Raw genomic sequence first — 17,600 nt, forward strand, 5'->3', positions numbered from 1 at the left:
ATTGGTCACAAGGAATGTGATCCAGTTTTGTTACAGGAGCTTGAAGTTGAATCCTACTACAGTTACATGTGCCTTGATCTGAAGACAGGGTCAGTGTCAAGAATGGTGAAGGATGCCATGATGGTTCCTCCCATTGTACTAGGTGCAAATGCAGAGACAGAAAGCTGGGTTAGCAGTATGTTTGTCCCTCCATTCATCATGTTTTTGTAATACAGGTTTGGATTTGGATGGAGACTGTCCTCCCATTCCATAGCATTCCAGTGGGCACACATCTCTCACATGTCCAAGCAGGCCCTCATGTTTCTAAGTATGGATCATTCCATCCATCCATACTTTTTGACTAGTGAGCAGTTATCTGTCTCAATGGCAAACTGCTTCTCATACCCACCAGTCTTATTGATATATGTGGTTTATACTGTGCCACAATGAATGACTTACACAGACATGGTGTGGGGACAACCTTAATCAGGTGACTGTGACCAACCCCACCATGGAACTGCTGAAGAAATTTTACAGAATTTTGTCAACATCTGAGTTTAAATTTAAAGCTTCAGCATACTTTGAAGATGAGGATGAACACCACTGCTTCAGTTGACTGCCACCATCAGCAGAGATTAAAGAAATTGCAGATCATCTTTTGGACCAGATGAGGGCTCTGTGGAATTCAAAGGCTTTACTTTTGGAGAGACAGTTATCAACATCCTCATTCCATTGGTACAGAATGTTAGTAAGCACAAGGCCAAAGGATGATGCAGCTTCATTGATGATTAGCAGAGAAAGGATTCTGGTCTCACCTGGTTTAAACTGGACAGAGCCATCATGGTAGTAGCCATGGAATGATGCAAAGCCTTGTTAAGAATGCACTCAGATGCCATACTGATAATCATTGTCAAAGGTATTGTGGTGGGGAATATGTTAAGCCCACTGTTTTTTAAGGAGGACTGCTATATATTTCACGTCCACAGTCTTCATTATCAAGGTAATTAACAAAGCTGAGCATCATTCCATGGCTACCACCATGACGGCTGTCACCAAACACTTGCCACCCTGCCTGCCAACAACCTGCCTGTTGGTACTATTCTCTTTATTTTTGGCAGTCTTGGCTTGATCTTTTCTTAGCAAAGCAAATGTAAATTCTAAGTTGTTTTGTTTGGACTTTCATTTTTGTTTATCCAGTTTCCACTCTTTTCATCTTCCCCTTCCATGACAAATTTTCCATCTGATCCAGAGGTGGAAATTTGGAAGGAGAATAGCTGCATTTTACTTGACAGTTTGGAGGTGAAATCAGTTCTCATGCCAATTCTGAGGATTTATTCCAGTCTTTTTCTAGTGCACAAAGGCAATGGGAAGCTCAGGCCAGTTATAAATCTCAGCTAGCACAATAAGTACATAACCACAGCAAGGTTCAAAATGGAAATGGCACTGTTGACAAAAGGGACAAATTTGCAGTGTGCTAGATCTGACCAGTGCATATTTTCGTTCCCTATTCACCTGTCTTTCAAGGAACTATATACCAGTTTTGTGCTGCCAATCAGCTGGTAGCTATTCACAAAGGCTATAAACTGCATCATCACCTTGTTCAGATCAGCCTCATTGACAGTGAGTACCGCATTTTTTTGATGACATCCTTCAAAAACATGGTTGATTCATCATTGATGAAGGGCAGGAACAACTTTCTTTCTCCTTTGTCTCAGCTGGGTTTTCTAGTAAACTGTGAGGTCATTCTAATTCTATCCCAGCATTTCTTCTTTCTTTGACTTTTGTTACCAATCTCACCCTCATTCGTCTTTCTTCTACGCACAGATTAATGAGCTTGTAAAGACAGTTTCCCACAGGGAATTAATTACAACAAGAGAGTTCTTGCAACTTTCATCTCACTTAAGGTGGCAGCAAATTTGATCCTTCTTCATACATGTCAACTATTATGATTTTCATCATACCATTACAGTTTTATTCACCTAATTATGTCTTATGCTCGCATGTATATGGATTATGGTTTTCCAGTATATTAAAAAATAAAAGTAAAGCAATAAAATGTTCTGTTTTTCATTTTTTATTAACATCTTGATTCCACTGATCATATACATTTGAGAATATTCTATAAACAAAGACTGCTGCATAAGAATAGCACAGGAGTTGATTTGTCCATTCTAGACCTTCATGTACTTCCATATTTTATATTTATAGCAACTTTATATGACCCATTTTGAAGAAAACATATTGGTTTCTTTAACTTGAAAGATTGTCTTGCATATTCATTATATTGACAATAAAGTTAGGTAGTGCACCAGTCTATACTTTTAAAGAAAATGGTACTGGAATGTTTAACAATTCAGGATTTCACTATGTTTTATGGGTAACAATTGTTAGAGCAGATGGATTTTTTAAATTTGAATACATGTTTGAGCACAAAAAGGATAAATCACCATCACTGTACAAACTTGAAAAGAAGAATATAAGAGTGATGTGATACAGAACTTGGATTGGGCACAGAAGAATTCAGTGAAAGTTAGACAATAAGAGTAGTTGAGTGTTGAATATAAATAATGTGTCAGTATGTTTTTTGTGCGTGTATTTTTGTTCTAACCGACATGTTTTACCCACTTTGCAAAGAATTTTGACCTGCTGTAGATCCAGGTTATTAGTAAAACTTAATGTACATTTTTCATGCAGTCTTACTGTAATTATGTAATATAAAGATTACACTTTTTATGCTCAGATTACATTTTTTGCCATTTATATTAGCAAAAATTATGCATATGCCTCTCTTGACATTGATGCTTCTTGGCTACCCTTGGCCAATTGCCCTACTGGCCCAGACCCAGAGGTGCATCATTTCCATTTGTCTGGATCATCATGTTACAATCTACAACCTTGACCAATTCCTTTGTGGCAAGACGATAAGTGGCTCTGGACAGGAAGCCTCATCCAAAGATTACAGTTTATATGGATGTTAATTTTTAATGTTGGAGGCACACAGGTTGCCACACTTCACCACAGTCAACAGCAGCTGTTATCAAGAGGATAAGTAGCTTAATACCTGCCTTTTATAACTGAAGATTATTGTAAGCCTATTTAACTTTTTAAGGATTGGCTGTGGCAAGACGAAAATCTCATGTTTTACAGCACTGTGGTACTGATATGCTTCTTCAGACAGGAGCAGAACCAAATCACCTGACATATGCCAGACTTTCCACGTTGAGTGGTCTGCCCATCCATCAGTCTTTAAGTGGATCTGTAGATCCAGAAGTTTGGACAGTGTATCATGGATGTGCCGAGTGTCAGTTAGTGAACAGTTTGCTATATATAGCAATAGACATCTCCAGGAAAATCTCACCAAACAGTACCAGTCACAGGTGTTGGTATAGAAAGAAATTTGAAGCTTCAGTTGTGGAGAGAATCTCGTTAGCTAGAAGGCTTACTATGGAAAGAGGCATCTTTTTGGGGACTGGTAGAGGACATCATTCGTTTGAGTGCTGCAGTCTCTCAACTAGTTAACTTTTTTCTCTGGCTTTTTCAAGGAGAAAAAGTTAGCTCCTAACGGTAACACATTGAGATATCATGGCTGCTGAGATGTAGGCCAAGAGAAGGACATGAACTAATCAGACAATGTCCAATTTTGACTTGAAATTTAATTTCTAAGTGGAATTTTTCTTGTGTTTTGATTTGTTTCACCTTGGATAAGTTTGAGTTCTGGATGCTATAAAACATGTTTCTTGAGAGCCCTATCTTTGATGTGCTGTGTAAGCAAATTATATGCCTTTTTTAGTGGACCCAAGCAAATTATATGCCTTTTTTGTGGACCCAAGCAAATTATATGCCTTTTTAGTGGACCCAAGCAAATTATAAGCCTTTTTAGTGGACCCAAGCAAATTATTTGCCTTTTTAGTGGACCCAAGCAAATTATATGCCTTTTTAGTGGACCCGAGCAAATTATATGCCTTTTTAGTGGACCCAAGCAAATTATATGCCTTTTTAGTGGACCCAAGCAAATTATATGCCTTTTTAGTGGACACAAGCAAATTATTTGCCTTTTTAGTGGACCGAAGCAAATTATATACCTTTTCAGTGGACCCAAGCAAATTATATGCCTTTTTAGTGGACCCAAGCAAATTATATGCCTTTTCAGTGGACCGAAGCAAATTATATACCTTTTCAGTGGACCCAAGCAAATTATATGCCTTTTTAGTGGACCCAAGCAAATTATATGCCTTTTTAGTGGACCCAAGCAAATTATATACCTTTTTAGTGGACCCAAGCAAATTATATACCTTTTTAGTGGACCCAAGCAAATTATATACCTTTTCAGTGGACCCAAGCAAATTATTTGTCTTTTTAGTGGACCCAAGCAAATTATATGCCTTTTTTGTGGACCCAAGCAAATTATATGCCTTTTTAGTGGACCCAAGCAAATTATAAGCCTTTTTAGTGGACCCAAGCAAATTATTTGCCTTTTTAGTGGACCCAAGCAAATTATATGCCTTTTTAGTGGACCCGAGCAAATTATATGCCTTTTTAGTGGACCCAAGCAAATTATATGCCTTTTTAGTGGACCCAAGCAAATTATATGCCTTTTTAGTGGACACAAGCAAATTATTTGCCTTTTTAGTGGACCCAAGCAAATTATATACCTTTTCAGTGGACCCAAGCAAATTATATGCCTTTTTAGTGGACCCAAGCAAATTATATGCCTTTTCAGTGGACCGAAGCAAATTATATACCTTTTCAGTGGACCCAAGCAAATTATATGCCTTTTTAGTGGACCCAAGCAAATTATATGCCTTTTTAGTGGACCCAAGCAAATTATATACCTTTTTAGTGGACCCAAGCAAATTATATACCTTTTTAGTGGACCCAAGCAAATTATATACCTTTTCAGTGGACCCAAGCAAATTATTTGTCTTTTTAGTGGACCCAAGCAAATTATATACCTTTTCAGTGGACCCAAGCAAATTATATACTTTTTTAGTGGACTCAAGCAAATTATATGCCTTTTTAGTGGACCCAAGCAAATTATATACATGTACCTTTCTAGTGGACCCAAACAAATTATATACTTTTTTTGGTGGACCCAGGCAAATTATATACCTTTTTAGTGGACCCAAGCAAATTATATACCTTTTTAGTGGACCCAAGCAAATTATATACATGTACCTTTCTAGTGGACCCAAACAAATTATATACTTTTTTTGGTGGACCCAAGCAAATTATATACCTTTTTAGTGGACCCAAGCAAATTATATGCCTTTTTAGTGGACCCAAGCAAGTTATATACATGTACCTTTCTAGTGGACCCAAACAAATTATATACCTTTTTAGTGGACCCAAGCACTCTGCAGTTTAGATCTGATGGTTCTGTGCTCCTAATGATGCAACCCACTTCATGGCTAAAAACTGGTTGTCATCAGCTGGAACTAAAAATTGGTAATTCACTTTCTCTTAAGTAATGGTACAAGACTTGGTCCATGCTCACAAACACTGCACGAAATCCATGGAAAAGTGTAGTGAACCCAGCAATGACTCTTTCTTATGGTGAAGGCCAGAAAAGAGGACATAACCCCTCAAACCCTACATAATACACTCTGCATACTCTGAGGTCTCACAGGACCAGATATGCCTCATGGTAATTTCAGTTCATTAGATTTATATGATCTATGTGAGTTTTGTGTTAAAAGGTAGTATATTGAAGAAAAAAAAACAAGCCATTGACTGGCATGCCAGTCAGCCTTGAAGAGTTTTATCTCTGAGATCTAGTATTTCAAAGATGATACTGTTAAATCTGGTGGGTCAAGTGGCAGCAGCTGAGACGAGCACCAATCGATGTCAACACAGCTTCCCCATAGGCACTTCTTCAGCACTTTTGCTGGATTCACCCAGATTATTTTCTTGCTAACAAAATGTAATTTGTTTCCTTCATCCATATATTGAAGTCATATGACCTTTCTTGTGTTAAGAGTTTGGTTTAACCTTCATATGGAGACTGCAGCTTATATCTGCTTTGAAGGATACCTGTGGTAGGGGTTAGATGTTTAAGCATTTCCTCCTGTTACCCGTTTTCCTAAAGTTGATGGACAAAGTAAGATTTGTAGCAAATTATTTCCCTTGAATAATTACTTGATCAAATTTTCTATGAAACTCTCCACAACTAGCAAAAGCAAGCATCCTCAAAAATTTATTGTTCAGTTTAAACTGATGAAATTCAGGTGATGGGTAGCCACCTACCAGGTTTAAGGGGAGGTTAGTGGTAGGAGTTTCTTCCCTTTGTCCACATAGTACAGTGTACATAGATGAGAAAGACAAAATATTTCTTTCCCCCAAGTTTGGATGAGAGATGTAACAGAGCTTGTTCACTAACATTAATGTGATATGGTAAGACTTATAGGAAAAACATAATTTACTTCAAAAAATGTAGAATTTTCAACTTCTGCAGATAAAAAAAGGACACAATTGATGAATGGGACATATTGTATTGGGGGTGGGCTGATGAGTTGGTCAGTAGGTCTTGTGTCTGAAATAACATACATTATATACTTGCATATAATCCCATTTATGTATAAGCTGCAACCCCCCCCCAAAAAAAATGAATAGGTATAAACACTAAAAAGTTCATGACCAGCATATAAGCTGACTCACAACTTCAGGACATCACAAGATGCACGCGGCTATAAGTTCTAAATGCATTTATTTAGGCAAACTTATATTAACAAAAATAACATGTATGCTTATCACGGGGTCGGCACGTATGATTATTAAAAAGAAATGGATTAACATGTTTGAAAAGTAATTTATTTAATTTTCTGTTTTCTTATTGTTTCTGCCTTATATAGATTTGTGTATAATTTGATCGAACAATGACAAAAATTGAGCAATCTCGAGTTGCTGTAAAATTACCTCTCCCTTTTAACTCAGTTATTGTTTATGTATGCATTATTGCATTGGACATATTCTATCAGTGCACCAGTAATTACATTTTTATTTTGCCTTGAAATTGTAAATACCTAACTCATTAAAATGTAATCTCAGTATGACAACACAATGAACAATAACACAGTTTTATTCAACACTCGCAATTAGGCTACCGAATGTATTTACATAATGGCGCCACCGCATGTACATTGTAGCTTTGAACACACGCTGAATGAAGTAGATTCCACTGAATGAAGTACATCCCTTGGAGTCTAATCATGGCACCACTGCACTAAACTTTAATAACATCTCCAAAATACAATAATGAAGTTTAAGAAATAACGCTTTGAAAATTATGCTAATACCCTAAGAGCTAACTTATAGCTTGCTTTGATGTTAGCAACTTTACACCATACCTGTCAACTCTCACGCCAGGAAAATAAAAACTCCCGATTTTTGGGGTCGCTCTATGCCTGCCTCCTGATTTCATAATATCTCCTGTTTTTTGCAGAGAACTCCCAATTATTACATTATGTCTTCGAATTTCATTTCTCCTATAAAAGAAATGTCCTATATAAATAGATATATCGTATGCAGTCCATGGAAACCATGTTCTGTTGTATCACCTGTGAATATCGTTCTGACTAGATAATTACTTTACTAGAAAGAATTAGAATCTTCACTAAATAGAATGTTAAGTTTAAATATTATTCACGTAAATTTATGATTTTTTAAAACCTCTACAACAATACAAAACTCAGAAAATAAACCAGATCAAAATATAAACCACAACAATAAAATTGTCAACAATTAATTTCAGTCCCAAGAATGATCACTATGCATGCTGTAACTCTATATGCTATAGCGCCACTCCCACAAAAGAAACTTACATGAGCGAACATCTGGCATTTTTTATACTGTATATACAGATGTTAATTACTATCATTAAATTAACAGAAGGGATGAAAATACATACCACTCAGCATATGTGTCCTCAAAAAACTAATTTAGAATACATATGTTTTATAGTAAACAAAACTAAATACCTTATGAGTTGACAATAAGGGAATAAGGTCGGATATATGAGGGGAAAATAGTTGCCACATGTACGGTACTGCGAGGCTGCCTATTTAGGTACATTTAGTTCACCAAAATTAGGAATCCTTTGTTTGCTAATCAATTGCTGATGCTTGCAAAACATGGTAGTGCAAAACATGGTGAATTAAGATGGAGGGCCAGTTTTTACAAAATAGTTGCATCGATAAGGATTAACTTTTAATTAGCCAGGCTGGCTTTCTTGCTTGTTTATTTAAGACACCGTTAGCTATTTTGCAGTTTGGCCACAGCTGACCAGAATATGAAAATAGGGCACACTCTGGGGGGAAATAAGACTTGTCACAGAGAGAAACGGTGCGTCTTTGTGAATTTCACGCATATTGGACCTGGAAGATTGAACAATATTTAGTGAAAATAAGGCTTTAAAATGCCACCAAAAAAAAAATGTTAGGTCCCAGTCTCTAATTTTTCATTTGTGTCCCTACTTGGCTTTTGAAAAGTTGACAGGTATACCTTACACCCCGTTTTACAAAGCTACAGTAAACGTGCTAATATTATGGAATGAAAGGCAAATATACATCCATGTACTGGGTATAGTTGCCAGTCAAAATTCCGTCTTAACACAAGCCAGTTTCATGGTTTTAAAGATTAACAGGAAAATATTAATTTTTTGTGTCCCAAGATTCACAGCCATTACAGTCTTAAAAAGTCTTAAAAACTGTCAAGTTTGTACACTGGCCCACATAAGCCAACCCCACTTCTTCCAGGCCTTTATTTTTTCCGAAATTATTTGGCTTATTCGTGAGTATATATGGTATATTTCTTTGCTAAAATCTTCTTTAGCTATTTCTCACTATAAAGCATACGATAATCTTCATTTGACTATCATAGGTTTTTTTATTATAAATGTTACTATAACATATCATTGCTACCCAAAAATACTTTGTCTTTTTATGTACGATTACCAGAGATGCCATTGTAGAGGTAACAGAGGGTGTCAAAGAGTACTTCAATGTGATGCTGGGCACACAATTGTTATACAAGTTTGAGAGACCACAGTATGCTGAGGTAAGTCAAAGTATGTTTGGTGTAAATACATGGATTGACGTAGTAAAATATGATGGTTGTATGCTAGGCTTATACAAGAAAAACCTAGTAGCAAAGCTTCAAGGTCTTTAATGCAGAAAATCCTCATAAATGTAATTTTTTTCCTGCTTTGTATAGAATATTGTCTACGTTAAAATGCTGTTGCTCCTGTAAAGTTTACTCCAAAAGAATTTTAGGGACCTCGAGTGGCTGAGTGGTCTAAAGCGCTCACCATTCCGGATCACTGCCATCTCACCTCTGTCTGCGTGAGTTCGAGTCCAAGGCTTGGCTAGCGTGGGTACATGGGAAAGCCTGTCAGTAGCTTCTTGTGGGTTGGTGGTTCTTCCCTGGTTTTCCAGGGTTCTTCCTCCACCAGTTATACTGGCCGCCATGTATAACCTATCTTGTGCTGAAAAATGGCGTTAAACCCTAGAACAGCAACAACAACAACTAAAAGAATTTTAAAAATCTACTACTAAAATTAATGAAAAGTTAGATCGTCTGTAATTAACAACTGCATTACCTCCTGTTACTAAAGCTTGGGTGTCTTTTGTGTAGGATGCAATTTTAAATCAAGTTCACCATTTTGTGTCAGATGTAATTTTAAATCAAGCTCACCAGCTACTAATGTGTAATTTTAGAGATGCAGAAAATAGGAAATGCCAATTACACCAACAACCATGAAATAATTGGGATGAATACTTTGTTGATGCACAAAATAAAATGGATGTAATTTTGTTGTTTCTTTTCCTTTTTCCATTCCAGTCAAGTTTTGTGGTGTCAAGCTATTGTGTTAAAACATGATAAAATGTTGTATTGAAACTTCTACACTTTTGTGTGAAAACTTCTATAGTGCTGTATAAAATGTGATGGGGTCTCACTTCAATTACTCAAACATCAGTTGGTCAAATACTTGGCATCACTTGTAATGAATAACTTGCACATTCCCAGTGCACAAAAGTTCCCGGTGGATGACTGCAAACTCAAAACCAAAACTTTAGATCCACGGTGTTTTCAGCTTTTAGAGTTTTGCTTATTTCATTCATTTATTTTTGCGGTCTGTTGCAGATTTTGGCTGAGTATCCAGAAAAGCCCATGTCAAGTATATATGGTGCCACTCATTTACTGCGATTATTTGGTAAGTGTTTTGGGTATTATAAAGTGTTTTAGTTATTCTGAGTTAGGGAATAATTAATAGTTTCTAATTTCAATGGATTAAGCATACAATGAATTTGAGGAAAATAGCATTTATGCCATTCGTGAAGTTCTCACTTTATTGGCAGGTACTTTTTGACAAATCTGTATGGTTTTCTCCGACTTGGGGCCTTTCTTTTTAATTTTTTTGTTGTATTTACTCGGTCAGATATCCAAAATGGTATTTATGTTTATTACTTGACACTGTAGACATTTACATACTGTTTGTGCTATGTAAATTAATCTGACTCTAGTATTTACAGGCATTGTAGACATCCTTATGTACCGCTGTAGGGCATTTCTGCTCATCTAAGGTTTCTGTCACCAATATTGGCATAAAACGCATACTGAATTTGACTGATTGATGAAAAGAAGATTACTGTGACCTACATTTTACATTTTACTTGCTTAGGTTAAGTATTTGCATTCAGTTCATGACAATTTAGGTTTTTGCATCCTGGTAAACATTTAAACCTAGAATCTTGAAACTTGAAGAGGGGATGCTTCTTGACCCTCATCACAAAAGTAGGTAACTGTGATCTATATTTCAAGCTTCAATGACTTTAATTTTGTATTTTTACTATTCATGCTAGAACCATTAAACTACAAAGTGAGAAGATGCATCTTGAGGAACAATACTCCCTCATTGCAGAAGTAGGTCACTATAGATCATATTTTATGTTCTATTGAATTGGGTTAAATTGAGTGATTCTTGTTAATTTTTCAGGTTTTATTCATGCCAGAAGAAATTGGTGATGTGCATCTTTGTTCGCATCACACCCTTATAACAAAAGGTCATTGTGACCTACATTTTAGCTGATACTGGCTTTAAGTTTTTACATTTAGCCCATAACCACATGGCATGATGTATGCATAGTATTCTATCTTGGGTCATTAAACTGGATGAAGGGATAATTACTGCACCCCTATTGTAATCAAAGGTCTCTATCTTCATGGAGGTCAACTGTGGAATTGTTGATTGAACTCAGGTGGTGACATGGTCATTGGACCTATTATGCTGGTCAGATATTAATTTATATTTGCTGTCTAATCTATGTTACATAATTTTAGTTGATTGTTAATGAGAATTTTTTCTTCCATTTTTTAATACTTTTTTATTTATTTATGTGCTTTCAAGATCTGATCAAAAGCCTTTTATGACATTCATTTTTGTAACACGTGCAAAGCAATGGCAACACTTACGCTACCTTTCAAGCAATGTTGTTTCCACCATTAGTTTTGTGCATTAAGCTTAGTTTCCAAGACACTTTTCCAGCAGGATTGTTGTTACCATAAAGTTTGTGCATTAAGTTCTGTTTACCTGTTTTTCTGTATTTGTTCCTTATTTTGGACCTGAATATGGTTGTTTTTTTAATATCCTTTTTTTATTTAAAAAACTTAAAATTTTCTTACACTTTTCTTCTTAGAATGGGCACCCGAATCCATTCTGAGAGTAAATTTTAGAAGATTGTTAATGAGAATTTAAATAGGGATATAGAACTCTAAAATATGATTGGACCATTTGAAATCAATGCTACCATGTCAGTCTTTAACCACCATATTGGATTGCACAAAGCAGTTGACGATATCACTGTATGTCATCTTCGTAATATTTGACTTCTGGTCATGTCGAAAAGGAAAGCAGAAATTCAGAATTTTTTCCAGAAAGCAGAACTTGAAGGAAAATTGTGCCGTCGTGTTTAGATTTGCGAAACCGTCTAGGAAACCTGATTTCACTACTAGGCATAGTGGCACCCATGACATAAAACAACATGAAAAGCTAATAAACATCAGCATGCTGCTTCATCATCAACAACACAGTCTGAACTTGTGACTTTTATAAATGCCAGAAAGAACCTTGCTGTAATTATTATTTGATTGAAATTTGGTTTACTTAATTTCTTTCAGAAATGAACCTTCTTCGGTTGCTAGTGCTGCTGGCGATTTATTTTGCACACTTTTTCCAGACTCTAAAATTATGAATTATTACTCTTTTGCTAGAAGGAAAACAGTTCAGTAAAGGGGCCCCAAGTGGCCAAGTGGTCTAAAGCGCTCTTCGTTACGGATCACTGCCATCTCACCTCTGTCTGCGGCGGTTCGAGTCTAAGATTCAGCCAATGTGGGCATGTGAGAAAGCTTGCCAGTAGCTTCTCGTGGGTCGGTGGTTCTTTCCGGGGTTTTCCGGGTTCTTCCTCCACCATTAATACTGGCCGCCATGTATAGCCTATCGTGTGCTGAAAAATGGCGTTAAACCCCACAATAACAACAACAACAAGTTCAGTAAAAACAAAATCGCATGGAATTCTAATCATCAGTGAAAGATGGTACATTGGAATCGATAATAATTGAGAAAACAAGGTGTGGAAAGGTTCTTATAAACAGCCTGTGTCTGAGTGTGTGTCGAGTTCTTGCACCTTCTGAATGGTCACCTGAGTGGAACATGGTGCCCGTTCAGAAGGTGCAAGAGTGCATCACATGCATCTTTGACATCAAATATTAAGTAAGTATCATCCTACTTTACTTATGGTTGTAGATGTTGCAAATAGTTGCATATGCATTAAAGTTTTAAAATTCAGTATTTATTCCTGTAAAATCAGCATTTTTGTCATAAGCATTCAGTATTTTTGTACTTTGGGATTAGTAGCTATGTACCTGACACTTTTGTGTATGAAATCTTAAAACAAAATGACAATTTTATCTTGGAGCTACTCACCTTGGGCAAAATTAGGTTATAGGGACATATTTTCTGCAAAAGTTTGTATTGTTACGGTGGAGCATGTGAAAGAGAATGTTTTGTGGAATTCTTGTTTTTATAGAACACTGTTTTAGTTAATATTGCTATTGGCTGTTATAGAATAAAATTTGAGGTACTGGATTGCAAGGCATTTTTCAAAGATTTTACTATTCATTGAAATTTCATTGGATTGGTCAACATCAAGCTCTTAGTCTGGTTGCAATTACCTCCACCAACCATGCTTTTCATATACGTACTATCTGTGCTTCCCCTTCCCAAAGCCTTTTTTTTTTAACAGTCCCCAGTATAGCATTGTTATTTGTCTTTTTCAGTGAAGCTTGGATCCATGCTGGCTTTTACCACACTGGATGAGAAGAGTACACAGACATTACTCACCCATATACATGATATTCTGAAGTGAGTAACTAAATTTGTCTTCATTGTGATATTTCAGTCACTGAAGCAAGTAACTACATTTGTCTTCATTGTGATATTTCAGTCACTGAAGCGAGTAACTACATTTGTCTTCATTGTGATATTTCAGTCACAGCAGAATATTAGCTTAATATAAAGGATACATGATTATTTTTTTACTTCTGTTCTATGTGTACATGTGAAAGTATAGTGGAAACCACATATTTATTAATATATTTCATAATGAGAACTGGAAATGTATCAGTGTGTGAGAAAAGTTTACTTCATCATTGTTGCAATTTCAGAGAGATTGCCATTGTAGTGACATAGCCTTTAGAACTACTTTATATTCTCAATTAGTAAAAATATCTGTCCTTGTGTATGTTTCCATATTCAAGCCTAATTTGTTTGGAGATTTTTCTCTCTTCTCTCTTTCACTTTCTAACATTAGATCTTTTAATCAGGCGAATAGATCTTAAAATCTGCCATCACTACATTTATGTAAGCAGTACGTAGGTGCAGTCAAAACAGTCCCAAGACAAACTGTAAAAAACAAGTAGATTTCAAGTATTAGCTTATTGAAAATACTTTTCGACATGAATTGTTCAGATTGTCATTTTCTGACATACATGACCGGTTTCTATTTCATATTCATTGTTGTTCATACCTGTTACATTCTATGGTAAGACTTTGGGTTAAATATAAATTGCTTTATTAGTACCTTTAACTTATTACTTACTTTTCATTACATATTATTATTCATACAATGAAAAGTAAAATTTTTTCATGTCCGAAACATTATGTAAAGCATGCTTGCTACAGTAAAGCCTAACTTGGGAGGTTGCACTAATGAAAGAAGAAAAGACCACATGTATCAGCTTATATAATGTGATGGTCTCTTTTGACTGGTCTTGAGAAATCACTTTGTGTTGGTATAAGGGGTGGTTTTTAAAATAAGGATTCATTTTTTAATGACGATGATGATTATTTAGTATAGGGTTTAATCTTGCAAAGCTCTACAGGCTTTTCATTTTTAGTTTCCATATATATATATATATATATATATATATATATATATATACATATATATACACAATATTGCAAAATGCAAATACCATGAAAATACAAACAAAAGAATGCTGAAAATAGTTCAGGATACGGAAACATTGTTCAATCGTAAGTCTGTCATTGCAGTCTGAGTATGTGAATTTAAGAACATTCCTGAATGATATCACAGTGTGTAAGTGCAATGATATCACAGTGTGTAAGTGCAATGATATCACTTTGTAAGCACATTGATGTCCTATTGTGCAAGTGCAGATCATTCCAGATTGCTCTGCCCTGCTGCACAAAAGAACTTGTGTAGGATTTGGTTTTGATAGCTGAAGTAATGAAAGTATGAGTGATTGAAGATGAGTATAAGTATCTAGAAGAGATGTACACAGAAGTGAGGTCAGATTGGTATTTTGGACTGGAGGCAGTGAACAAAATGTAACATAGACCACAAATTTTGCATTTGATTCTGAAACAAACAGGTAGCCAGTCGAGGGTACAAAGCAGGGCTGACAAGTGCTCAGTTCTTCTTACTCTAAATTAAGACAGTCCTAGCAGCTGTGTTTTGAACTTTTTTGAAATAATCAGATGAATCAGATAGAAGTGAATTACAATAGTCAAGTCTAGAAAGTAATTACAATAGTCAAGTCTAGAAAGTAATTACAATAGTCAAGTCTAGAAAGTAATGATGAATATAAGGGTTCAAGTAGCAGCAAAAAATAGAAAAAGCTGCAAATGGAGCCGATGAATCTTGGTTCTGGATAGGCAGCCTTGCATGTGTTCATGACATGTTGGTGTAATCTATGAGTGCTATCAAGAGTGACACCTTGGCTTCGTACTGTTTGTGAATTTAATGTTGGTGTTGCTAATACTTATTGTTTGACGTAATTAGGATAGGAATGAGAAAAGTCATTGTTTGGTGATGAGGATGGTTTCAGTTTGATCATGATCCATCTGCAGTTTGTTATAAACTTGACTGGTTAGAGACCAGTAGAACATATGGGATGGCATGTTGTCCATTGTCCAACTTTATATTAGCACAAGTTTGTTTTTGTTACTCCTCCTAAACTACTTGGAGGATTGCAAATGAAACATTACACAAACATTTATCCCAAGGTCTACTTGGTCCTAATTGAAAATGTTATCAGTATAATGCCTAATTATGGCCACCATGGCAGCCATCTTCAGAATCTTGTTATCACTACTACTAATGGAAAGTCAGATGATCATGAGGTTTTCATGGGGAAACTTCTTATGATATCTAGTTGATTCTAAATGAAAATGGTTCCACTTGGACATGCAGTATGGCTGCTACAGTGGCCATCTTGAAAGTATATCTGTTACTTTTGAATGGATGGTTATTATCAGTGTGCAGGTTTCATTGAAAGACTTCTTATGATATCTAGTTGGTTTTTGATGGAAAGTTTGCAGAGTACTGCCACCATGGCAGCAATCTTAAAATGTCATGTCATTTCTCCTCCTGAACAGAAAGTCATATTAACACAAGGTTTTCAACAGAGTTCTAATGTTGTCTTGTTGATCCTAAATAAAAATAGTGCCACCAGGACATTCATTATGGACACCACAGTGATCATCTTGAAAATTAGTTCATGCTGCTTCACCAGAATGGACAGTCATATCAGCATGTTTGTTTTGTTGTTTTTTTTCACTCAAAGACTTCTTTTGTTCATCCTAATTGACAGTGGAGGCAATCTGGTATCCAGTGTGGCCACCATAGCAGCCATCTTTAAAATATTGTTGCTACTCCTACAGAATGGAAAGTCACATCAGCATTGGGGTTTCACCAGAAGACTTATTATGATGTCTAGTTGGTACTAAATAAAAACGGATCTCATCAGACATCAATATGGCCACCATGTCAGCCATCTTGAAAATCTTGTTATTGCTAATCCTAAATGGAAAGTCATATTGAAATGAGGTTTTCACCAGATGACAAATATTATAACTAGTTGGTCTTGATTAAAAATGGTGCCAATCTGTCCTCATATATGGTTGCCATGATGAACATATAGAAAGTCTTGTCACAATATCCCCTAAAAGGCTGGCTACAACCTACATAGAGTTTTCATAAAAAGTATTTTAATTTTGTCCTTTTTGTCCTAAGTGAAAATGGTGCAGGTCTTACATCCAGCATGGCTGTGACAGTAACTATTATGAAAATGTTATTGCTCAGAATAAAGTATTAGATATAGTTTGAACACTCAGCAGCTAAACAAAAGAAAAGATCTTGAATTTCTGGAAATTCTTTTCAGACAGTAGTGGAACTACTGTTATTCATATTTGTAAAATGCCTTATCCAGTTCAACATAAATTTTGAATAAGCCGTCATCGCATTCTTATACATCAACTTGTATCACTGATTATGTTCCTGGATGAACCAATGGATCAACATGGGTTAGCGCTTGATATATCAACAACTAGTCTCAGGGCATATTGTGTGTTTCTTAAGATACAATTCTGAATTGGTTTGGTCTTTTTTACATACATTTGAACATCAATTGATAGAAGGTCAGTTCCTTAAAAATTTCTTAAAATTTAACTTGTAACATTTAAATCCAATAGTTGAATGATGATGCAGAAGTTAACGAGAATGACATTGGAGTATAATCATCTAGTTAAATATTCACATATGACTATTCCGTTCATAAAATAAGTATTGCATACATGCACAGGACTTGTATTTCTCAGGTAGACTAGGACTTAAAATTATGCTTATGAAAATTCAAACTGACATGATATGTGGACTGGAGCTTTAAAACTATTATCATGAATGGTCAAAGGATATGTATTTTTCAGGTGGTCTAGAGATTTAAAACTATTATCATGAATGGTCAAAGGATATGTATTTTTCAGGTGGTCTAGAGCTTTAAAACTATTATCATGAATGGTCAAAGGATATGTATTTTTCAGGTGGTCTAGAGCTTTAAAACTATTATCATGAATGGTCAAAGGATATTTATTTTTCAGGTGGTCTAGGGTCTTAAAGCTATGTTCATGAAAGATCAGACTAGCAGGACAAATATTTCTCTTGTGGACTCGGACCTTAAAACTATTCTCATGAAAGGAAAAACTTAAAAGACATGTACTTCTCAGGTGGACTAGCGCCTTAAAACTATAAAATGAAAGGTCAAACGGA

General features: G+C 35.7%; 1 protein-coding gene across 2 annotated transcripts in view; it reads left to right on the forward strand.

Annotated features, from left to right (window-relative positions):
- LOC149800579 (mortality factor 4-like protein 1) overlaps positions 1 to 17,600 on the forward strand; it is a 75,823-nt gene that overhangs the window by 55,620 nt on the left and 2,603 nt on the right. For both annotated transcript variants that reach the window (XM_089954529.1, XM_089954528.1), the window contains 3 exons: positions 8,931 to 9,030; positions 10,117 to 10,186; positions 13,309 to 13,393. In XM_089954529.1, coding sequence (XP_089810655.1) covers positions 8,931 to 9,030; positions 10,117 to 10,186; positions 13,309 to 13,393 — 255 coding nt within the window. The remainder of the gene's footprint in view (positions 1 to 8,930; positions 9,031 to 10,116; positions 10,187 to 13,308; positions 13,394 to 17,600) is intronic.

Source organism: Sinohyriopsis cumingii, chromosome 4 (genome assembly GCF_028554795.1).
Source record: "Sinohyriopsis cumingii isolate HCF-2022 chromosome 4, ASM2855479v2, whole genome shotgun sequence".
NCBI classification, from domain to species: Eukaryota; Metazoa; Mollusca; class Bivalvia; order Unionida; family Unionidae; genus Sinohyriopsis; species Sinohyriopsis cumingii.